General features: G+C 42.4%; 2 protein-coding genes across 5 annotated transcripts in view; one reads left to right on the top strand and one right to left on the bottom strand.

Moving 5' to 3' along the window:
- LOC102531541 (uncharacterized) overlaps positions 1-23,944 on the bottom strand; it is a 146,076-nt gene that overhangs the window by 50,706 nt on the left and 71,426 nt on the right. The window contains exons 3-5 of the mRNA XM_031681522.2: positions 8,888-9,122; positions 6,588-6,768; positions 2,062-2,160 (exon numbers count right to left, since the gene is read on the bottom strand). The gene's annotated coding sequence lies outside the window, so the exon portion shown is untranslated. The remainder of the gene's footprint in view (positions 1-2,061; positions 2,161-6,587; positions 6,769-8,887; positions 9,123-23,944) is intronic.
- On the top strand, positions 6,046-21,348 carry LOC107033920 (uncharacterized). Of its 4 annotated transcripts, none has more exons than XM_072968467.1 (5): positions 6,046-6,184; positions 7,747-7,927; positions 9,084-9,174; positions 12,603-12,729; positions 18,385-21,348. In XM_072968467.1, exons 3-5 carry the CDS (start codon positions 9,160-9,162, stop codon positions 20,442-20,444), a joined length of 2,202 nt encoding a protein of 733 aa, XP_072824568.1. In that variant the 5' UTR covers positions 6,046-6,184; positions 7,747-7,927; positions 9,084-9,159; the 3' UTR covers positions 20,445-21,348. The 4 variants fall into 4 exon arrangements, with proteins under 4 accessions (XP_072824568.1, XP_072824569.1, XP_072824571.1 ...); XM_072968468.1 differs by lacking the exon at positions 6,046-6,184 and adding an exon at positions 6,189-6,312; XM_072968470.1 differs by lacking the exons at positions 6,046-6,184; positions 7,747-7,927; positions 9,084-9,174 and adding an exon at positions 9,396-9,516 and having other exon boundaries at positions 12,603-12,768.

A 23,944-nucleotide genomic window follows, 5' to 3' on the forward strand; every position in this document is an offset into this window, starting at 1 on the left:
AAATAAAAATACAAAATACAAAATAAAATCATTTCCTTCAAAAAATGAATTAAATGCAAAAGAATTAGGAAGAAAAAAGTAAATCTATTATGAAAAACAACAGCACTTTCTGTGTTCCTTTAAAAAGGCACCACGTAATGACAGTCATTTCTTGCCCTACTTCTCATTCCCCCCGCCCACCCCATGCCAGGAAAGGGTAACGGGGTGCCCCATAGCCACCTGAGTCAAGTCATTGTCCCGTGGCCGAAAAAGGACCACAAATGGAAGTTGTCTTCTGATACAAGTAATTACAAAATGCACAAGCCTTTTAGAAAGTTTTGCAAATGGCATTCTCACTTGCATAATTTAACCAAATTTTAAATGCATTACTTTATAAAGACACAAATAAATATCTCATCACTTAATCCTCCACAGTAATCAACTCGATGATCCTCTGCCTCCCTCTTTCTTCGGGACTACATATTTCCCTCTCTCATTTCTGTCTTTGCTTTTCTGTGTTCTCTCCTGCCCTGCTGTTTCTCCCCATCTCTGTATTCCTCCTCTCACAACTGTTCCACTCTATTCTGGCAACTTGCTCCCTTTCTTGTAGCTCTTTCTCCTCAGTCTCCCTGATTGTCTCAAATCTTCATGTATTTCTGCCTATTCCCTTATCTTCGCTCTCTGTTACGTTCGCTTTGCCCCTGCTGGCCCGCCTTGTCCCCACCTTCTGGCACCCCCGGCTTGCTGTGCTTTTCCCTTGCCATTTCCCTTTCTGTTCTAGTCTCCCACTGTCCCTTCTTTCTGTACCAGCACAAAGTTGCTCTGTCTGCCCCACTCTTTTATCTTCCTCCCTACTCTCTGTAAAATGCCTCCTTTCTTACCCATGCTCCTCTTGCTGATCAAGGGCCCCCTCTCCCTATTTTGCTCCTGTTCATCTCCCTGGAGAGTTCCCCTTGCTTACTCTAAATATCTTCTTTTCTCCCCCTGCTAATTTCTCAGCTTATTTTTCCTTACTGTGAAACAGAACAAAGAAAACCTCGTCTAAAATGGAGTCTGGAGGCCTTAAGGGAAAGCCCTCACGCACCATCACTGGAGGTCAATTACAAACTCCAGCGAGAAGACATCAATTAACGGACCTCAACGGAATTCTCCTTACCCAGCAGCAAGCACAGCCAATAGGAAACGCCTTCCATCGGGAAACGCCTTCCGCCGTGAACTTTTGCTTTCCTTCAATGGACTTCTCTTCAAAACAACCACTCCTAACTTCCTTCTTTTTCTCTATAAAGCAACATTCCTCTCATTCGCTGGTTGTACTTGCCTATGGTTGTTTTGCTAGTTTGCCTGTCCTGTATTGCAATTCCTTTTCTATTCCTGAATAAACCCACTCTGCCCGTAAAATCACTGGCTGTTTTACCCTTTAGGACAACTCTTACTGTCTCTTCACAAGTTCCTCCTCTATCCTTCACTGTGCCATCTGTTTATGGTTCTCTCTTACTCCTCTTTTTTCATTCTTCTAACTCTGAGTGGGTCTGACTCTCCTTGATTTCTCTTGCCCAGGAATGGGACGGAATTAAAAGCCCGCCTATTAATTCCACATTAATAGAGCACATTATCCAGTGGGTTGGCATTTGGGACAGAAAAACTCTGGGGTGTCTCAAAACAGGCCCTTTTTAGTCACCTCCCTCTACACAAGGTGACCAACAAGGGGAGGCCAGGGTAGCGGAAGGACCCAGAGGAGGGTGCGAGGGGACGAAAAAGGGGTGTGTTTCAAGAACGGGGCGGGCTCTCCAGAATCCCAGGATCAGAAAGAGGAAACGGCCTCTCCTGAAGCGGGGCGATCGGCGCAGCCCTCCAGGGGCGGAGCGGCAAGGCTCGCGGGTGCGAAAGGCACGGATTCTGCTAGCGGACTTCAAAACGAAACGTCAGCGGCCCCTCCCTCCCGCCGCTCCGCGACGGCTGCATTCACTTTGGGTGGCGGACGCCTGCCTGGATTTTAAAGTCCTTAGCGACCCTCGGATCCCGGTATGGAGGAAGGGCGGAGTACAGTAAAGCGCAGGTTTAAACAAGAAAGATGAGACTTACGCTTGGTAGGGTGAACTCCGCTCCCGGTAACCGCTTCCGGGTCTGCAGGAAACGGCGCGCTGGCGCGAAGGAAGAGGCGGGGCGACCTGGAGGCGGGGCCTGGACGGGGCGGGAACGTAGAGGGGTGGAAAGAGACAGAGCTGGGGCGGGGCCAGAGCTGGGGCGGGGAGAGAGGCCAGGCTGGGGCGGGGCCAGGGTTCCTCTCGCTGTCCTCCTGGGTTTTCAAGGGTTTGTAAATGCATCACTCTGTTTCTTCTTCTGTGAAGCCTCGTTGCTTCCTGCTAATTTTAAGTTACTGCTGAAACCGAGTAGGACATTCGGGAACCCTCTTGGGTGTACATCTTTTCTGTGTCTCCCTGTCTTGTTTGTAGGAAATAGGCTTCAGCCTCTTAGACCTTCCTTCAATACTAGAGGGCAGATTCAAACAGTTACTAGTGAGGGGAGGCCGAAACAAAGAAGGAGCAGTCAAGAAACGATAAGCTAACAATTAAAGCAGGATCCTGGTTCCTCAAGGAATATACAACACGTCTATGCGTTCTACTGGAATTAAGTGCCTCCCTCCCCCAGCAAGTGGAGGATGGTAACTTCAGGCTGAGTACAAGATTCCTGAAACACCACCCTGTTACCTCACCACCAACACACCCTTCAGCCCTCAGCCCAAATTTTGCCTATGAAAACTTCTCCCCACAAACCATCAGGGAGTTCGGGTTTTTTGAGCATGACCCACTCTTTCTCCTTACTTGACCCTGCAATACAACTTTCTCTGCTCCAAGCTCTGATTTTTTGGTTTGTTTGACCTCACTGTGCTTCCAGCATATTTGGTAATACTGTCTGTCTCTAAAAGGCTTGTTTTCTTTTTTTTTTGGAGGTACTGGGGATTGAACCCAGGACCTCCTATATGCAAAGCATACGCTCTACCACTGAGCTACAATCTCTCTCCACCCCCAACAGTTTTAACATAAAAGCTACAGTTGTGTGCACCATTTATATTAGAACCTAAAATGTTTTCTTCTTCACAGTTGAAAACTATTTAAATCAAAAGCTATTTTGATGAGCACGTTGGAGTTCTGCCAGTGAGGCTGAAGCAACACTGTGGTCTGCGGAATCCATGTTGAGTGGTGGTTGGATGTAGCTACTTTCCTGCAATTAAAATTAATTTCACCATTCACCTCTGAGTCAGAGACGCAACCCTGTACTTGATTTTAGAGACTTTCATGTGGAGAAGACTTGAGAATGGGACATGGAGGGCTAAGGCAATTTAGGCCACCAATCATTACTTTAGAAAAAGCAATAAATTTTAAAAGTAGATTAAATTGCATTGTTTGTTCTTTTAATACTTATTATGTAGTTCCCTACTTGAGATGAATTATGCTCAAATACATTTGAGGTAAACGTCACTGACATCATAATAAGATCACAAGTTAATAATTTCTAAATATAAAGTCATTTCAAATTCACTTTACACTCATTCTGAAGGTAATTAGAAAACATTTTTTGTTTAAAATTTGTCATTTTATTTGTTTTCTATTTCTGGGTGTTCTGTCAGATGTGGATAAGAAAGCCTGTAAATAATAATTCTTAGACCACACTTCAACGTATTTTCACCTAAAAAGTAATTAATTTTGAGTATTTCTAAGGGTAGCAATACAGAGGTATATATTTTATATAAACCCTAATGAAAGTAAAACTAGATTTTCAAATTTCTAATAGCCTAATTTTTGCAGTCAATAATTTTTATGGCATTATCTGTGAGTTACTTCTACTATGAAATAGGTATTTTTCTTGTATCCTTACTTGTGGGAGATTTCACCATAGAGAAATGGTAATCAATTAAAATATGGTAGGTAATATTTTGATAGGAAAAAATTAGCATATTTAAGATGTTTTCAGGTAAAATAATCAGAATGTTCTGGCATGGCCCAAAGGTGGATACCTAACAATATAATAGCACTTCAAAAAAATATGTGATGTCTGAGATGGATTTTGAGATCTTCAGAAGGTAGATTATTCTGTGTGATGTGATATGGCTAACCAGCCACTGAAGGGCAGCAGAATATGCCATCCCAAAATATGCCCTTCTGGCGTAAGAATTATTTTGAGCTGATACAGCAGACATAGATGAAGCTCTGGAAACAGAGTAGATATTACCCTTTTGAGCAGAACTATTTACGGTAGCCAAGACAGGGAAGCAACCTAAATGTCCACTGTCAGATGATGGATAAAAAAAAGATGTGGAATATATACAAAATGGGCTATTACTCAGCCATAAAAAAATAATGAAATAATGCTGTTTGCAGCAACATGGATGAACCTGGAGATCATCCTACTAAGTGAATTAAGGAGAAAGAAAAAGAAAAATACCATATGGCATCACTTATATGTGGAATCTTTAAAAAAAAAAAAAGGACACAAATTAACTCATTTACAAAACAGAGACAGACTCATAGACAGAAAACAAACATGGTTACCAAGGGGGAAAGATGGTGGGGAGGGATAATTTGTGAGTTCAGGATTTGTAGATACACACTACTATATATAAAATAGATAAACAACAAGGTCCTACTATATAGCACATGGAGCTATATTCAATATCTTTTAATAACATATACTGGAAAACAGTCTGAAAGAGGGTATATATATATGTATAAATGAATCACTATGCTGTACACCAGAAATTAACACAAGATTATAAATCGACTATAGTTCAATAAAAAAGTAGCCTTTAAAAATTTTTATTTATTTGTTTTGGGGGAGAGGTAACTAGGTTTACTTATTTATTTATTTATTTGATGGAGGTACTGGGGATTGAACCCAGGAACTAGTGCATGCTAAGCATGCTCTCTTCCACTGGAGCTATACCCTCCACCCACTCAAAGACCAATTGTTTTTTCTTGAGGACACGCTTGTAATCAGTTGTATCTGCTCATATTACAGGGTGAGATTTTTCTTGCAGTCTGTGCAGTCTTTAGGTTGTGATGCACACTGCTTTCTGGTTTAATGCTTACTTAATAATAAAATTTAATAATTTTCTAAAATTGAAGTATAGTTGCCTTATAATGTTGTGTTAGTTTCTGGTGTACAGTATAGTGATTTGGTTGTACATATATATTATTTCTTTTCATGTTCCTTTTCATTACAGGTTATTACAAGCTATTGAATATATAGTTTTCTGTGCTATACAGTATCTTCTTCTTGTTTACCTGTTTTGTATACAGCAGTTTGCATCTGCTAATCCCAAACTCCTAATTTATCCCTCCCCGCTCCTTTCCCCTTTGCTAACCATAGGTATGTTTTCTACGTCTGTGAGTCCATTTCCGTTTTGCAAGTTCATTTGTGTCTTTTTTTTAGATTCCACATACAAATGATATTTGTTTTTCTCTGTCTGACTTAGTATAATCTCTAGGCCCATCCATGTTGCTGCAAATGGCATTATTTTATTCTTTTTTATGACTAGTATGCCGCAATTTCTGTCAATGGACATTTAGGTTGCTTCCATGTCTTGGCTATAAAATTGCTTTCTCCCTCTGCCACCTCGGTGGAGAGGAGTTCTGGGTTGTCAGAAGACGGTTTTTATTTTTAATTATATTACCCCACACCAACCGCTGGCAAAAAGAGCTTTGACTTAAACCGCTTTCAACTAACGCGGAAACATCTCAAACTTACAAGTGGCCCTCGCAACTCTAATCTTTTTCTTAAAATTACTTGAAACATTAAGTTAAAATAGCGAATGAGGAAGCGGCTGGAGTCTTGGGACATCAACGAGATTCAAAGAATTCAACAACAGAGGACCAAGCGCTGCCCGGCAGAAAAACAGCTCTGAAAAGGCCCGGGGGCGCGGCGGAGACAGACAGGGCTCCCTCCAGGCCCGGCCCCGCCCCTCCCACATCTCGCTTTCAGTCCAGTTACGGCCGCAGCCCACGCCCCGCCCCTCGTCGGCTCCACCTGCTGGGCGACCGCGCAGGCGCAGTTTCCTGCACACCCGGAAGCGGAGCGAGGGGCGCTGTCGGTCTTTCAGGTCCATCCCGAGTTTTTGAGACTCCCCCGGGGCCCCGATCCGCCCCACCTGAGGTTCAGGAATCCTCACGTACGTTAAAAACCCCTTCATCAGCTCGCTCCGCGCCCGGTAAGTCCTGGCAGCAGTGAGACGTTCTGGGCCTGATTGCATCGTGCGGGTCAGCGGGTCCGCGTCTAGTTCGAGTTAAAATCGCCCTGAAGCGGGTCCCCGCCCTGGCCGTTCTGCCTTCTGCTCAGGTAGACGCTGTCACTTTCCTGCTTAAACCCTTCAGTGACTTGCACAGCCTCCATCCCCTCTCCCTCCCCGCCGTGCCGGGTAAACTCTTCACTACGGAGGTGGATTCTCGTCCTCCACTTGGTCCTTCCAGGGCAGAGATGGCCGTGCAGACCCGGAGGCCACATCTCGTTGGCCTTCGGGTTGTGCTGATACCACTCCTCTCCTGACATCCTCCCCTTCTGCGCGTCCTCTGGGTCAGGCCCCTCCCCTCCCTAGTCGTCCACTTTGCACTTACCGCCTTGGGGGAGATCGCTGACCCTTGCGCAGGGGGAGGTGCCCTGCACCCGTCCGGTGACATTCTTTGTTTTCTTCGGCACGAAACGCGTCTCACTGGCTGTGCTTGCCGTGGTGTTTACATTCCCGAAGCCCCACTGGAAAGTGCTCTTTCTTGGGCAAAGGAGGTCTTTATCCCATACCTGTGAATGTGCAGAGGCAGTGGGTGGAGCAGGGTCTGAGGGAGAATCAGAAAGACTGAGAGAGGCAAACAATGAAAAAGGGTGAAACAGAGGATAGGGCAGATAGATGTGGACATACAGTAAGAACAAAAGAGTGAACCAGGGGAAGAAACCTAGATAAAAAGGCATCTCCAGAAAGACAGAGGGTTGCAAACTGGACAAGAGAGACTGATCAGCGGTAGGAGGGGCAGATACACCAAACTGAGAGAGTGTGGAAGGAATAAAAGAGTTGGGGCCATGGAAAACGGAGAGACGTGGTGCTGGGACAGAAAGTGGGGTGAGAGGTGGCAGGGGGAGCAGAGGGTGAAACAGCAGCATCCCTTCAATGCCTTCCCACTGCCTTCAGGAAAATCCTCCTTTAAAAAAATGGAAGTATAGTTGATTTACAATGTGTTAGTTTCTGGTGTACAGCATAGTGACTCAGTCATACACATGTATATTATTTTTCATGTTCTCTTTCATCACAGGTTATTACAGGATATTGAGTATAGTCCCCTGTGCTCTACAGTAGGACCTGCTTGTTTATATTTCTAAATCTAGTGGTTTATTCTTGGTCATCATCCTGTCCTGTCAAAAACTTGTTGCACTCCCTCTTCTGGAAGCACTTTATTCTTGGCTTTCATATCACACTATTTTTAGGAAGTAAATCTGTCTACCAATCAGCCGTTTTAATTTTCTTCTCCCTGTTCACCCCTGGGTTCTTTGGAATTCCCTGGTCTCTGACTGCAGGGAAGTATCCCTGGGCTTAGGCCTTGAACTTCTTCTCTTCTCTGCACCTTTCCAAGGCAGGACTTTATTTATTTTTACTTTTTTTAGTGAAGGTACTTGGGACTGAACTCAGAACCTCGTGCATGCTAAGCACGCGCCCTACCACTGAGCTATACCTGACCCTCCCATCTTGTGACTTTCAACACTGTCTCCTTTCCCCTCTCCATGCAGACTTCTCCTTGGAAATCAGAGTCCTGTATCCAGCTGTCTCCTCGACATCTCTGCTGGCACATCTAACTGGCATCTTCACCTTCATGCGTCCAAAAATGACCCCCTGAACTCTCCCGGATGTGTTCTCTTGCAGTCCTCCCACGTCTCAGTATAGGGCGACTCTGCACTTCCAGGGGCTTAGGTGAGCATCTCAGAATGTTTTTGGTTTTGTTTAAATGGAGGTACTGGGATTGAATCCAGGACCTTGTTCATGCTAAGCACACACTCTACCACTTAGCTCTACCCTCCCCACCAGCATGTTTTAAAAATACACAAGAGATTACCTGCTAGTGTTTTAACTAAAGACAAAATAAATTTAAAAATAGACGTTTGCTTAAAATGTATAGGGAAACACATGGTTTCTAAAAATCTCCTGGGTATGCGGAAGTGTTTGAAGACCAAGGCCCTTTCTTAGCTGCTTCTTCTAACACCCTTCTGATCTCATCTCCTCCTAGCCCCCTCTGCACTCATTCCACTCCAGCCACACAGGCCTCTTTGCCCTTGCTGGGGCCAGAGATGCCCCTACCTCAGGGCCTTCCCATGGCGACCCTCTGCCTAGAAGTCTATGACCCCTCCCTGGCCGACGGCAAAATCCTTTTTCTCTGGTTTGTGTTCTGATATCACCTCCTCCTGGCATCTTCTCCAGCTTGTTTCCTCCCCTTAATAATAACCTTCCACCTCACCCCCACTTCCGGCCCACGTTTCTTTGTGGTTTCCGGTTTCCCTTCCACTGGCTGGATGCACCTGACAGCGAGGCCCTGGGAGGCAGAAGAGCCATCAGGTGGGAGAGGTGCTCAGCCCCAGAGCACAGCAGACCGCTGAGCTACATCTCTTGTGCTCTCCACCCCCGCGCCCCCCACCCCAGACCAGAGTCCCCTTCAGAAGGTCAAGTCGGATGGGGCCTCCCTGATGTTTAAAGTGCCTCCGGTGATTCTGATCTGTATCCAGCGCTAAGCAGCCAAGCTCTGGGTCCTCCACTCACGAGGCTGAGTGATCGGGGGCCCGGTTCTGAATGGAGTTTGATCAGGGCGGATCTGTGACCAAGGGGAGGTTCAGTCCAGACCAGATCCCCACTGCTGCACCGCATATGCGAGGGCCTCACCAGGAAGGGCGCATGGTCTGAAGGAAAGGGTAGGGAAACTGCCTTGTTGATCCGTGTGTGGAATTTCCTGTCCTGAGACCCTCCTGTGACAGTGGGCAGCAGGCTGTTCCACGTGGTGAGGTCTCCCCCGTGTGTGTGGTTGTGGCACAGGAAGGGGTGTTGATTCTAAGCGTTAAACAACATATTCTTGACACAGGATTGACTTCTCAAGATCGATCTTGTTTGAGGAAGAAACCTGGAAGAGGAGGAACAGGAAAGAGAAGGGGTCAGGAATGGCTCTGTCTCAGGTAAAGTCATGTAACAGTCAATTATAGCTGATTATTTCATCTGTCCTTGAAATGCCCTTCTTTGGATTCACTAATCTTGTCTGACTCTGAAGTATCCTGCCTGACACCTGTACATTCAGTCACCCAGGACCTTCCCTCAGTGCCTGTCCTCCCTACTTAGACTCCACCCCCCGGACCGCGGGACCTGAAACTTGTGAAGCGGCTCCCCAGCTCCCCGGGCTGCGTCCTGGGCGGGCTTCACCCCCGGGATTGGAGACGCGGAGTCAGTGCTGTGGGGCAGCAGGGGGAGTTTAGGGGCCCATCTGTGCACTGCTGGCTCCCTGTGGCCCAGGATGGAAGAAGGTACACTTGGAAGTTATGTATTAGTGTGTGGGAATAGTTGCAAAATTCTGGAAATGACGAGTGATAAGAGGAAACCAGCTCTGCCTGACTTTACAGTGCACTCAGAGCTATAAACAAGTGGATCATGGTGTTTCTGGTTCCAAAATACAAATGATTCAGAATGGAGTATAAAGTTCAGATCAGGCATCAGTGACATAGGATGTTTTATTCGATAATTGGTTTTAAAGTATAGAATCAATCTAAATACCTAAGAGTAAGAGGTTTTAAAAAACCATTCTCAGCACATCCACCCCACGGAGACCACGCTGTTCCTGCAAGGACCATCATGCAGCAGATGTTGTAAGTAAACATGGTCATAATTCAGCCAAGACATGGAGCACAGAACTTCATCTTTGTCATCAGAGAGGCTGTAGCCAAATTCTGGTTCCACCATTATTAATAAATATTATACTTATTTTATTTTAAACATCACATTATGTATTTTGTGGTCAAATTCCGCCCCTCAAACAGCAGCTTAGACACTAAGATGCAAAGCATCCCCTTCCATGCCTCACATGTCGATGAGGGACCACTGTTGTCCGTTCTGTGGCACGCATCAACTCAAATCTTACAAAATTGCACTTTGCGTCATTATGAGATTTTAGAAAAAATTCTTCAATGAATGTTTATGTAGTATTTTATTATGGAAATTGTTAAAACCTTACACAGCACTTGTCTAGAAGTTTTTTTGTTTTTGTTTTTTGTTAATGGAGGTACTGGGGGTTGAACTCAGGACCTCCTGCATGCTAAGCATGTGCTCTGCCACTGGGCTATACCCCTGCCCCCCTAGAAGTTGTTTTCATGTTAGTAAACACAGATACAGCTTGCTCTTAGATCCTCATTGGAACATTCTCTTAATGAAGATATGAGGGCCGTTTACAATTTTTTGCTGATACAAAGAATGCCTCGGTGGCTGCCTCTGAGCAGGCTGACTTCCCTGCAGATGTCTGGGGATTTCTCTGGGCATCCTGACATGTGGTTACTGGGTCAAGAATAGCGCGTTTCATACTCTGACAGATTTTTTCAGATGCCCTCCCCTAAAGCAGCAGAGGTACCCTCCCCAACAACAGCGGAGGTCTCCCTTGATGTAAGGAAAACCTGGTACTGTATCCTTTTTGTACTTTGAAAGTTTAGGGGGAAATGACAATACTTTGTTTCTATTTCCATTTCCCAATTGCTTGTAAGTCAGTTTCATTCTTTTCTGGAAATACGGATTTTCATTTTCATACTTTGCTCAGTTTTCTTTGGATATGTTTTTAAGAGCTGTTTCGTATTTTGTGGTTTCTCTACACATATTCTGGTGTCTTTCTTAGTTTATCACTTCCTTCCAGTGACACATACATTTCTTTCCTTCCTGTCCTCTGCTTTCTGGCCTTGCTTTGGAAGGCCTCCCCAGGCATCATTTCAAAGTATTATGTTCCATACAGTCCTAATGTTTTCTGTTTAAAATTCTCTCTTTAATTTGGATTTAACTAAATCTCTTTAATCTGGCTTTCTGTATGTATCTTACAGCTATTTTATCTCATGCAGTTTAGTTTCAGATATTACACCCATTTGTGCATACACCCCACCGCACACATATACATGTATATTAATAGGTTCACATGTAGTTTCGCAAGGCCTACCATTTTGTTTTTCTCTTCAAAATTTTCTCTCTCCTCAAAGACAAATATCGTATGATACCACTTATATGTGTGGAATCTAAAAAATGATACAAATGAATTTATTTACAAAACAGAAATAGACTCACAGACACAGAAAACAAACTAATGGTTATCAAAGGGGAAGAGGGAAAAGTTAGGAGTTTGGGATGAACAGATACATACTACTATATATGAAATAGATGAACAACAAGGACCTACTGTAAAGCACAGGGAACTATACTCGGTATCTTGTAATAACCAGTGAAGGAAAAGAATTGGAAAAAGAATATATCGATATCTAGATATAGATATAACTGAATCACTTTGCTGTACACCAGAAACTAACCAACTATGCATTAATCAAAAACATTTTTCTCTCTCCTCAACACAATGGAGACTTTTTTTTGAGATCCTACATTTCTTTTGCCTTTGACTTACTCTGAATTTCCTAATCCCTGAGGTCTTTATGCCCCAACATCTTCCAGTGAAAAAGTAGGTTTGCTGGTCTTGACCATGTCTTTGCTATGTCCCTCAGTAAAATTTGTAAAATTTCCTCTCGTTCAGGCAATGTCTTGTGAGTAGGTGTCACAGTAAAATTGATAACGGGGATTTGCTTCCCCACTTCTGGTCCCAGCCTTAGGCCTCCTGCGCAGAGGAAAGTGGCAGGAACCTGGCCGGCCCACTTATCTCATCCTTAGCTCTAGTGGAAATGCTTCCAGTGATTATGCTGCTTTAATTTCCTATTTGGCATAAATTTTTTAAATGGAGGTACTGGGGATTGAACCTGGGACCTCATGCAAGCTAAGCACGCACTCTACCACTGAGCTACAGCCTCCCCTATCCCCAGCATAATGTTTAATCATCCAGTATTTCTTTAAAGATCTGCTCTTGTGATAAATCTTTTTTTTCTACTTAATCTGTGAAATTAATGTACCGCATTAGTCAATTTCCTCATCTTGAATCTTTTTTTTTAAGTTAGTTGAATAAACTCCACTTAGCTTTTGTAAATGGCTAAATATCTGAGCTTAAATATGGGTAAACTTGTACTTCTATTTTTGCATTTTTGTGGACTCTGTCATGCTTGAAGATACCACTCAGGCTCTAGCTCATCTAGGTGCTGAGGATCACTTAATGTCCAAATAAACAATCCTGTGCTGAATATTTTTCATTTGGATATTGTTTATTGTCCACAAAATGGGAAATCTACAGTAATTTAGTGTACTTGATACCCTCTGCTGGAAAGATACAATAAAATCAGGGACATATAAATTACTCAAAATATCTTGCTTAAACTGATCTGTTACTTCAACTGAACCAATCTTTACGCCTCTTTCCTACTCACCCTTTGTGTGAAGGTAAGAGCTCTCCCCATGGTCCCTTAGTGAAACATGTTTTTCGTTTCAGAGATCATTGACATTCAGGGACGTGGCCATCGAGTTCTCCCAGGAGGAGTGGGAGTGCCTGGACCCTGCTCAGAGGGCCTTGTACAGGGACGTGATGTTGGAGACCTGCAGGAACCTGCTCTCCCTGGGTGAGGAGAATGTCCCTCCCTAAGTCTGGATCTGCCCTAGTGAGTCTTTTGGGAACCTCTGCCCTGCTTAACTGAGGTTGAAGCTGTGTTGACTCTGAAATGAAAAGGTTGATAATACTGCATCTGGAGTTTCACCTTCTCCTTTCTTCAGATGGTCACACACTCCACACTAGACTTGTAGTCACTCCAAAAGATGAGTAAAAACAAAATCTGATGGCAAACCTGTAAAAATATCCAATTCTGGATCCACTTTTATCCCTGTACTTTTGATTCAGTAGTTCTTGGAACACAGCAAGGTATCCTTTAAAAATCTTCCTTAAGCATTCAGGAGACAGTCCATGAAAGATTTGTGAAATATTTTTCTAGACACATCTGTAATGTCCTCTCTTCTTAGCAGAACAGAGGGCTGGAATTGTATTCTGGAACAGCCACAGCACATTATGTTTCTATCTTACAAGCTTGAAACTCTCTTTCTGACCTGAATACTATTTCCATTTTGGAGCAAGGGAAAGAGCCCCCGAATGTGAAGAACAAGGCAGACATAGTGAAAAAACCAGATGAGTGGACTGTATCAAAGGTGTGAACACAAGTAAGAGCTCAGAAGGGCTGAGAGGAAGCCGCACCATTGATAGTGTTTGGGAAACTCTCTGTAAGTGGGGAAGTTCTAGAAGAAAACAGTTTTGTTTCTTGTGAGCTCAGAGGAAATTTTTCTTCCCTTCCACTTTGCGCTCTCTTCTTCAGACATGTAAAAGTTTATCCTACCAATATCCAGTGGTGCTCCAGCTCATACAAAGACCAAAGAGGAATCTTGATCATGACCATAACTCTTGGTTATCTGCCCCCATGATCTCTTTGGTACCTTGACCTTGCAGGGCACTGGGAGGGCTGGTTATAAGGGGTCCTGTTTCTTCTTTGGTCTTGTTCTGTATGCAGATTTCAGTCCACACAGATCCAAGTGGGAGCCTCCCCAGTTCTGGCCACAGGTCTCCAGGTTCCACTCCCATATCAGGTACTTGGGAGACCTTCTCATGAGAAGGGAAAACATCGCCACCTGGGGCCCCAGGAAAGTACACGGGGCTGTCACAAGCTGTCTCTGTCTCTCTCAGAGATAGCCATTTCTTCAGTTCTGTTTTTGCCACACCACACATCGAGGATTATGTGTACCAGGAGTCGGGTGGGTCTTCTGATCCAGCAGTAAAACTGCTTTTACTCAGCAGGAGTGTGAGCAGTACCACGCCAGACTATACTATACTCCAGGTTCTGGTATGTTGCTTTTGTTTCTTTCTTCTCAGAGTATTTTCAAATTTCCTTTGTGAGATCTTCTTTAACCCATTGGTTGTATCAAGAGTGTTTTAAAATTTCTGTATAATTGTTTCCAGTTTTCCCTCAGTAAAGCATTTCTGGTTTTATTCTATTGTGGTTGGAGAAAATGTTATATATGATTTCAGTTTTTTTCAAGTGCTTGAGACTAGCTTCATGGTTTAATATACGGTCTATCTTAGAGAATGTTCCATGGGCACCCAGAGAAGAACGTGTGTTTTGCTGTTATTGGGTGGCGTGTTCTATATATGTCTGTCAGAGCTAGTGGGTTTATAGTCTTGCTGAAGTCCTGAGTCCTTACTGAACTCGTCTGGCTGTACTCTCCATTATTTACAGGGAAGAATGGAAGCCTCCAAATATTATTTTAAAACTACTTTGATTTCTCCCTAAAATTCTGTCAATGTCTGCTTCATGTATTTTGCAGCTCTCTTGTTTAGGTGCATATATATTCATATTTGTTGTAATTCCTTGATAAGTTATCCTTTTAAAAAATATATAATATCTTGTAAAAATTTTTTACTTTAAGTCTGTTTTGTCTGGTATTAGTATAGCACTCCAAGTCTCTTTTGGTTACTGTCTGCACAGAATCTGTATTAGTTGGCTAAGGTTGCCATAACAAATGACCATAGTGTGGGTGGCCCAAACATCAGAAATGTATTTTCTTAAGGTTTTGGAAGCTAGAAGTCTGAGATCATGGTGTCAGCAGAGTTGTTTCATCTCAGGTTATTCTCCTAAGCTTGTAGCTGGCTGTCTTTTCCTACCTGTGTCTTCACATGATCTTCCTTCTGTGTGTGTCAGTGTCCTAATCTCCTCTTCTTATAAGGACACCAGTCACTGGAGTAGGGCCCACTCCAATGACCTCATTTAACCTTAATTACCCCTTTAAAGGCCCTATCTGCAAATACAGTCATATTTTGAGGTGCTGGAGATTAGGACTTAAACATATGACACAGTTCAGCCCATAAGAGACTCACCTGCCACTCTTTCACTTCTAACCTATAAGCATCTTTCTGCTCAAAGTGAATCTCCTGCACATAGAACACAGGCACACCTTGGAGATTTTGTGGATTCAGTTCTAGGCCACCACAGAAAAGCAAATATCACGATAAAGCAAGGCACAAATTTTTTGGTTTCAGAATGCATGTAAAAGTTATGTTTACACTATACTGTAGTCTATTAAACGTGCAATAGCATTAGGTCTAAAAGAATGCACATACCTTAATTTTAAAACAGCTTTATTGCTAAAAACTGCTAACCACCATCTGAGCCTTCAGTGAGTTGTGATCTTTTTGCTGGCAGAGGGTCTCACCTTGATGTTTGATGGCTGCTAACTGATCAGAGTGCTGGTTGCTGAAGGGTGGCGTAGCTATAACAATTTCTTAAAATAAGTCTACAAAGAAGTTTGCTGCATTGAATGACTCTTCCTTTCGTGGAAGATTTCTTAGTTGCTTTTTCATAACATTTTACCCATAGTAGAACTTCTTTCAAAATTGGAGTCAATCCTTTCAAACCCTACAGTTGCTTTATCAATGAAGTTTATATAATATTCTAAATCCTTTGTTGTCATTTCAACAGTCTTTACAGCATCTTTACCAGGAATAGCTTCCGTCTCAAGAAACTACTTTCTTTGTTCATCTATGAGGAACAACTCCTTAGCTGTTAAAATTTTATCACGAGATTGCAGCAATTCAGTCACATCTTCAGGCTCCACTTCTAATTCTAGTTCTCTTGCTATTTCCACCACATTTGTAGTTACTTCCACTGAAGTCTTGAACCCCTCAAGGTCACCAATGAGGGTTGAAATTGACTTCTCCCAAACTCCTGTACATGTTGATATTTTGACCTCTTCCCATGAATTACGATTGTTCATAATGGCATCTAGAATGGTGCCAGAAGGTTTTCAATTTTTCCTGGCTCCATCAGAGGAATCACTGTCTATGGTAGTTATAGCTTTATAAAATGTATTTCTTAAATAATAAGACTTGAAAGTCAAAATTACCCCTTAATGCATGGGCTGCAGTATGCATGTTGTGTCAGCAGGCAGGAAAACAGCATAGATCGTGTACATCCTCCATCTGAGTTCTAGGGTGACCAGGTGCTTTGTCTGTGAGCAGTAACATTTTGAAAAGAATCTTTTTTCCTGAGCAGTAGGTCTCAGCAGTGGGCTTAAAATATTCAGTAAACCATGTTGTAAACAGATGCACTGTCATCCAGGCTTTATTGGTTCATTTACAGACCACAGATAGAGTAGATTTAATATAATTCTTGAGGGCCCAAGGATTTGGAGAATGGTAAATGAGCAGTGGCTTCAACTTAAAGTCACCAGCTTCATTAGCCCCAAACAAGAGAGTCAGCCTCTCCTCCGAAGTTTTGAAGCCAGGCATTGACTTCTCCTCTCTAGCTATGAAAGTCCTAAATGGCATCTTCTTCCAAAAGAAGGCTATTTCGTCTACACTGAAAAATCTGTTTAGTGTAGACACTTTCATGAATTATCTTAGCTAGGTCTCCTAGATATCTTGCTGCAGCTTCTGCACCAGCACCTGCTGCTTCATCTTGCACTTTTATGTTATGGAGAAGGCTTCCTTCCTTAAATCTCACGAACCAACCTCTGCTAGTTTCAGACTTTTCTTCTGCAGCTTCCTCACTTCTCTCAGCCTTCTTAGAAGGGAGTTAGGACCTTGCTCTGGATTAGATTTTGGCTTAAGGGAAGTTATGGCAGGTTTGATTTTTTATCCAGACCATTAAAATTTCCTCCATTTCAGCAATATGTCTGTTTTGTTTTCTTACCATTCATGTGTTCACTGGGGTAGCACTTTTAATTTCCTTCAAGAACTTTTACTTTCTGTTCACAGCCTGACTAATTGTTTGGTACAAGAGTCCTAGCTTTTGGCCTGTCTCATCTTTCAACATGCCTTCCTCACTAAACAATCATTTCTCGCTTTTGATTTAAATTTAGAGACGTGTGACTCTTCCTTTCACCTGAACACATAGCAGCCATTGTAGGGTTATTAATTGACCTAATTTCAATATTGTTATATGTCAGGGAATAGGGAGGCCTGAGGAGAGGGAGAGGTGGGTCAGTGGAGCAATCAGAGCACACACATTTATTGATTAAGCTAGTTGTCTGTATGGGTGCAGTTTGTGATACCCCAAAACAATTCCAATAATAACATCAAAGATCACTGATCACAGATCACCAAAACAAATAGAATAATAATGAAAAAATGGAAATACCACAAGAATTGCCAAAATGTGACACAGAGACACAAAGTGAGCAAATGCTGTTGGAAAAATGGTGCAACTATATTTGCTCAACATAGGGTTGCCACAAACCTTCAATTTGTAAAAAAAAATGCAGTATCTGTTAAGTGCAATAAAAGGAAGTTTGTCTATATAGTTGGATCCTGTTTTTTGAATCCTTGCTGTAAACCTCTACCCTTTAATTGGTGTTTAATCCATTTACATTTAATGTAATGAGTGATAAAGGAGGATCTCTGTCACTAGCTATTTGTTTTCAATGTGTCTTACATAGTTTTTTTCTCCTCAGGTCTTCCATTACTACCTCCTTTTGTGTTAGATAGATTTTTTCCTAATGTACTGTTTTGATTCTTTATTTCCTTTACTATACAGTTGACCCTTGAACAATGTAGGTGTGTGGGGTGCTGACTCTCTACACAGTTGAAAATCTGTTTATAATTTATAGTCAGTCTTCTGTATATGTGATTCCTTTTGTGTTTGTGGCATCAGTGGATTCAACCAACTACAGATCATGTAGTACTGTAGTATTTACTACTGAAAAAAGTTTGCATATAAGTGGACCCAGGCAGTTCAAACCCATGTTGTTCAAGGGTCAACCATATATTTTTTAGTTATTTTGTAGTAGTTGCCCCAGAATTACAAATAAAATCTTACTTTACAACAATGTACTTAAAATTAATAACAATTTAATTTCAATAGTATATAATACCTTTGCTCCTTATATATCCTGCCCCTCCATCCTCTTGTTTATTTATTTGCATGCAGTAGACCTGCATTTGCATAATATCTGTTTCTCCTCAAATATAAGACATCCATTAGTTGTGGTAGTCAAAGAATATACTATTAGAGATTATGTAAGTTTATATTGTGTGAGCAATTTGGTCATAGTGTGTTTGAAAGTAGGCTTCACTTAAAATAACTTGAAATACACTTAACCTTTTATTAAAGGATTCTATTTACTTTCTGTTTGCGAACATTTATAGAACTTGGTTGAGTAGTTTTAATCTCTTCAATTACTTTTAGTGTAATATTTATCTTCCAACTCTAGTTAATATGAATACTATAATTATCTTTCAGATATCTCCATTAGGTTTATGACCGAGGAATTACTACTGAAGAAAGACATTAATAATAGCGAATTACATCAGCTAGTGGTCTTGGGAAGACGTGGAAGCCATGGTATTGAAGATTTTGATCTCAGGGAATTCTGGGGAAATATGTATGAATCTGAGAATAAGTGTGGATATGAAGAAAGAAATTCCAAAGGAGTGCTTATGACAGATGACATGAATCTCACTGGTAGAAAAGATAAACAAGACAGCAAATCCTGGATTAATTTACCTTTAAAACAAAGGGTTTCTTTAAGAAAAAGTACACATCAATATTGTAGGAATGGGAAGTCACTTATAAAGAATTTGTTAAAAATTAAAAATAACAGAGTTTTTTCAGGAAACAAGTATACAAAATGTTTTAAAAATAGAATTGGATTAAGCTTTCAGTCATCTCTGGCTGAACTGCAGAAATTTCAAACTGAAGGGAAAATTTATGAATGTAATCAAGTTGAAAAGTCTGTCAAAACTTATTCCTCAATTTTATCACTTTCAAGATTTCCTCCTAGTGTCAAAACTAACATTCGTAATGAATATGGAAAGATTTCTGTGTATCCTCCATTACTTTCACAGCAACAGAAAACAAACAGAGAAAAGTTGTACAATTGTAATGAATGCGAGAAGACTTTCAGCCATCATTCAGTCCTTACTAGTCATCAGAGAATCCACTCTGAGCAGAGACCTTATAAATGTAATGAGTGCAGTAAAGCCTTCAAACAGTTCTCAAACCTCACAAGACATCAGAGAATCCATACCGGAGAGAAACCATATAAATGTAATATATGTGACAAGGTCTTCAACCAAAATTCCCATCTTACAAATCACTGGAGAATTCATACTGGAGAGAAACCACACAAATGTAACGAATGTGGTAAGGCTTTTATCAAGTGTTCAGACCTTTGGCGTCATGAGAGAATTCACACCGGAGAGAAACCTTACAAATGTAACAGATGTGGTAAGGGTTTCACCAAATGTTCGTATCTTTGGGATCATGAGAGAATTCATACTGGAGAGAAACCATACAAATGTACTGAATGTGGCAAGGTTTTTAGGCAGTGGTCTACCCTCAGGATTCACCGTAGAATTCATACAGGGGAGAAACCTTACAAATGTAATGAATGTGGCAAAGCTTTTAAGCAGAGCTCACACCTGACTAAGCATCAGAGTGTACACCCTGGGGAAAAGCCACACAAATGTATCATGTGTGGCAAGGCTTTTATCCACATTTCAAGTCTGGTGAAACATCAAAAAATTCATACTGGAGAAAAACCGTACAAATGTAATGACTGTGGTAAGGCTTTCATCCAAAGTTCAGGCCTTACAGAACATCAGAGAATTCACACTGGTGAGAAGCCTTACAAATGCAACAAGTGTGACAAAGCCTTCACTGTGCGTTCAAGCCTAACTAAACATAAAAGACACCATACAGGAGAGAAACCTTACAAATGCAGTGAGTGTGATAAAGCCTACACACAATTTGTGCACCTTACTAGACACCAGAAAATACATACTGAAAAGAAACGTCATGAATCTAGCCTACGTGACAATGCTTTTATTCAGAGCTCAAGCTTGGGGGATCATCAAAGAATTCATGGTAGAGAGAAACCCTACAAATGTAACGAATGTGGCAAATCCTTTAACTGGTGTTCGCGCCTCACTCGACATCAGAGGATCCATACCGGAGAGAAACCATATAAGTGTAATGTATGCGGCAAAGCCTTCAGTCAAAACTCAAACCTCACAATTCACCAGAGAATCCATACTGGAGAGAAACCTTACAAATGTAATGAGTGTGGCAAAGCCTTTAAGCAGTACGCAAGCCTCACCAGACATCAGAATATACATCCTGGAGAGAAGCCACACAAATGTAATGTGTGTGGTAAGGCTTTTATCAAACGTTCACACCTTTGGGGTCATGAGAGAACGCGTACTGGGGAGAAGCCATACAAATGTACTGAATGTGGCAAGACCTTTAGACAATGGTCTGACTTTAGGATTCACCAAAGACTTCATACTGGAAACTCTTAGAAATGTAATGAATGGTGTAAATCATTTAATTATTTTAAACAACAGACTATACATTACATAATTTACACCAGGGAGAACTAAGTCTCTCATTCTAGATTAATCAACCTCAGATGTTAAATCCTTCACAGTAATTAAATGTCAAAATCATTTGAAATCTATGAAATGATGGGTGTCAGTAGAGCACGGAGATCTTTGGAAGTGTACCATTTCTTTAAAAAAAGTGCTTTTATTATATGAAATTTCTTAAAAAGGCTGTGTTACTAATGATGTCTTTCACCCTGAAGTTTAAATTTTGTTGATGTTACAGCCTTCATCACGTGCTTTTCATGCGTTACCATGATGGGCTCTGGGAAGGGATCAGTGAGATAAAAGGGCTTTTATTAAATGAGGATCATTCATATTCATGTTTCCTAAAGGAACAAGGGCACTGAATTTTCACAGGCGAAACTGTGTTTTCAATGAGAGCATAAGGATGGGAGGAGAATATATATAAAACGATGTAAATCATGATAATTTCAGATCCTCTTCTATAGATTTGTTGGTACAACAGGGGAATGACTGGATTATCAGAAACCACTGTGCTACCAGCTGAGTATGAAACGGAGCAGGCCTCAAGAGGCTGAGATTTTCCTGAGAGTAGGATGATAGGTTAGTAGGGACAGCTTATGTGGTAGGAATAATGGAGAAGAAGTGGTCATTTTCCCTTTTACAGAAAACAACCATTGTATATCAAAAATGAGTGAAGAGTAAGTCTTATTCTTAGAAACTAAGGGAGCAGTTATCAGAGAGCAGAACTTAATCAAAACAGCCAGAAAGCAGTGTACATCCATCACTTTGATACATTTTACTCACAATGTGTCATAGTTGTCATGTTTTAATTAATAAAAGTTAACCATTCAAGAACTCTAAGTGAGTTGTGTCTATCTTATCAAGCCCATCCCACCTCACTGGGGTACTTCACAGCGAATACTCACAGGCCCTCTTTAGGCAGTCAAGGCTGGAAGGCGCCTGCAGCAGTTTCTTTGCATAATGGAATCAAACATATATGTTTATGGATACATAGTCATCACTTGCTTGAGTTATACTTTCTGCACTCTGTTCCTTGACTACGTGGCTGTGACTAAAACACCACAGCAGCGCAAATTTAGACTGCCCTCTTAACGCTGCAAGTGCTATTTATAAATGTGCACCTTAAGATCCTATGTCAACACGCCTTTTCCTTTGTGCCTAAGACCCGTGGCTCCATTGGCCTTGATTTACATGAGGTAAAAAACATATTACACATATGAAAAGTGTTAGGAAGTATGAAATTTTAGAAATAAAGATGTGAACAGAGTTTTTTCTTCTTGGAGGTCTTATGGGAGTAATTCGAAAAGATCACTGATCGTAAGTTTCCCCTTAAGAATGAACAGACTCACTTCAGGAGGAAAGGTTGGTTTTATTTTGTTTTATTTGTAGGCCAACTAGGAACTTAACATACTTGTGTGTGTGTGTGTGTGGGGGGGGTAATTTGGTTTACTTTTTAAAAAAATTTTAATGGAAGTACTGGGGATTGAACCCAGGATCTCGTGCATCCTAGGCATGCACTTAAGGTTGATTCCCTTAAAAATAGTTAATTTGCACTTTTGGACACCCCACAGACATAAGATGGACCCTCCAAAAGTTAATAAACAGAAATCTCATGTAAAATGGAGTCAGAAGGCCAGAAGGGGGAGTGCTCATGTCCTACCACCTGACATCAATTGCAAAACCAATAGAAAGAGGGGTTCTTTACCTCCAACAGGAGGAAGGTCATACTGTCCTGCCCAACAGGAGGGAATCACTCATCGTTGCCCAGCGACAGCCCAGCCAATGAGCGACTGTCGCAGCTCAGCCAAGGGAAAGCCGCTTTCCATCTGAACTAGTTTCTCCAGTGCACTTTTTGTTGATAACAGCCCTTCACAAGTTCCTTTTCTCTTCTATAAAAAAGTTCCTCTCCTTTGCCTCTCCGGATTTGCCTGTGCTCTGCCACGGATTGCATGTCCCAAACTGCACTTCTTAGCTGTTTCTGAATAAACCTACTTTGTAACATACCCGGCTGTTTTACTGTTTTAGCTCAACAACCACTACCCCAAATCTGCTTTATATATCATGACTGATAATGCTAGACATCGAAAGAGGATGAGAATGTTTAATGCATAATGAGACTTGGGGGTACAGCAGGGCAGGCTCCCCAAGTTGGCACACAACGGCCTGAGAGAGTAAGGAGAGGAGACTTGTTCTAGTTTATATGCCGCTTAGGAGGTGGGCCCTGCAGGTGGTTTGATCTTCCTGTAGGCACCAAAGGAGCTCTTTGGCTTATAAGCTTGCCTACTTGTAGAGTAGAGGGAGGGTCCAACAACTATGTGCAGGTTTTTCTGGTATGTCAGTGGCACCTCAATAAGCTGTGCCAGCAATGGGGAGAGGGTGAGAGAGGGCTGAGGCTTAAAGCTGTCCGTGGTCAGGCTCTCTCCACCATAAGGGATCTGTGGAGGGGTCAGCAGTCTGCAGCCCGGGAGAGGACTTTCACCAGAACCAGATCATGCTGATACACTGATCTTGAACTTTCAGCCTCCAGAACTGAGATTGGTCAAGATGGCAGAGTACAAAGAGCTTGAGCTCATCCCCTTTTGTGAGCACATCAAAATCACAACTGTTTGCAGAACCACCATGATGAAAAAGCCTAGAACCTGCCAAAAAAGATCTCCCACTAAAGACATAAAGGAACTACAATGAGATGGGTAAGAGGGGCGGTCTTGCAATACAGTCAAGTCCCAGAGCATCTGGCTTCTGAAGGCCAGTGGTGCTTACAGGAGTCCCAGAGGGCTGGGGGAAATAGAAGCTTCACTCTTTAAAAAACTTTTTTATATGAAGGTCCTGGGGATTGAACCCAGGATATCGCACATGCTAAGCACACGCTCTACCTCTGAGCTGTACCCTCCCCCAGAGACTTTACTCCTGAATAGCACACACAAAACCTCACATATTCCAGGGCCCAGGTCAGAAGCAGTAATTTAATAGGGGCCTGGGTCTGCCCTATCTGCTGATCTTGGAGAGTTTCCTGGAGAGGCAGGAAGCAACTGCAGCTCACTCTAGGGACCAGACACGGGTGGCAGACATGACTGGAAGTGTCTTCTACCATGTGGACACTGGTGCTGGCAAGAGCCACTGTGGAATCCTCCCTCCCTCCCCAGCCCCAAGACCCAGCCCTGCCCTGGCCCAGCAGCTTGCGGGCACCAGTGCTGGGACACCTCAGGCCAAGCAACTAACTGGGCAGGAACACAGCTCCACCCATCAGCAGACAGCTGCCTCAAGACTCCCTGGGCCTACAGCCACTGTGGATCTGGCCCTGCCACTAGAGGGCCCAGGACCCAGCTCTACCCATCAGCAGTCAGGCACCACCTGAATCCCCTGGGCCCTGGCCCTGCTCTCTGGGAAGTCTGCTTTAACCTGTGGGCCAGCCTCAATCACCAGGGGGCAGA

Source organism: Vicugna pacos, chromosome 9 (assembly GCF_048564905.1).
Source record: "Vicugna pacos chromosome 9, VicPac4, whole genome shotgun sequence".
In the NCBI taxonomy this organism is placed as follows: Eukaryota; Metazoa; Chordata; class Mammalia; order Artiodactyla; family Camelidae; genus Vicugna; species Vicugna pacos.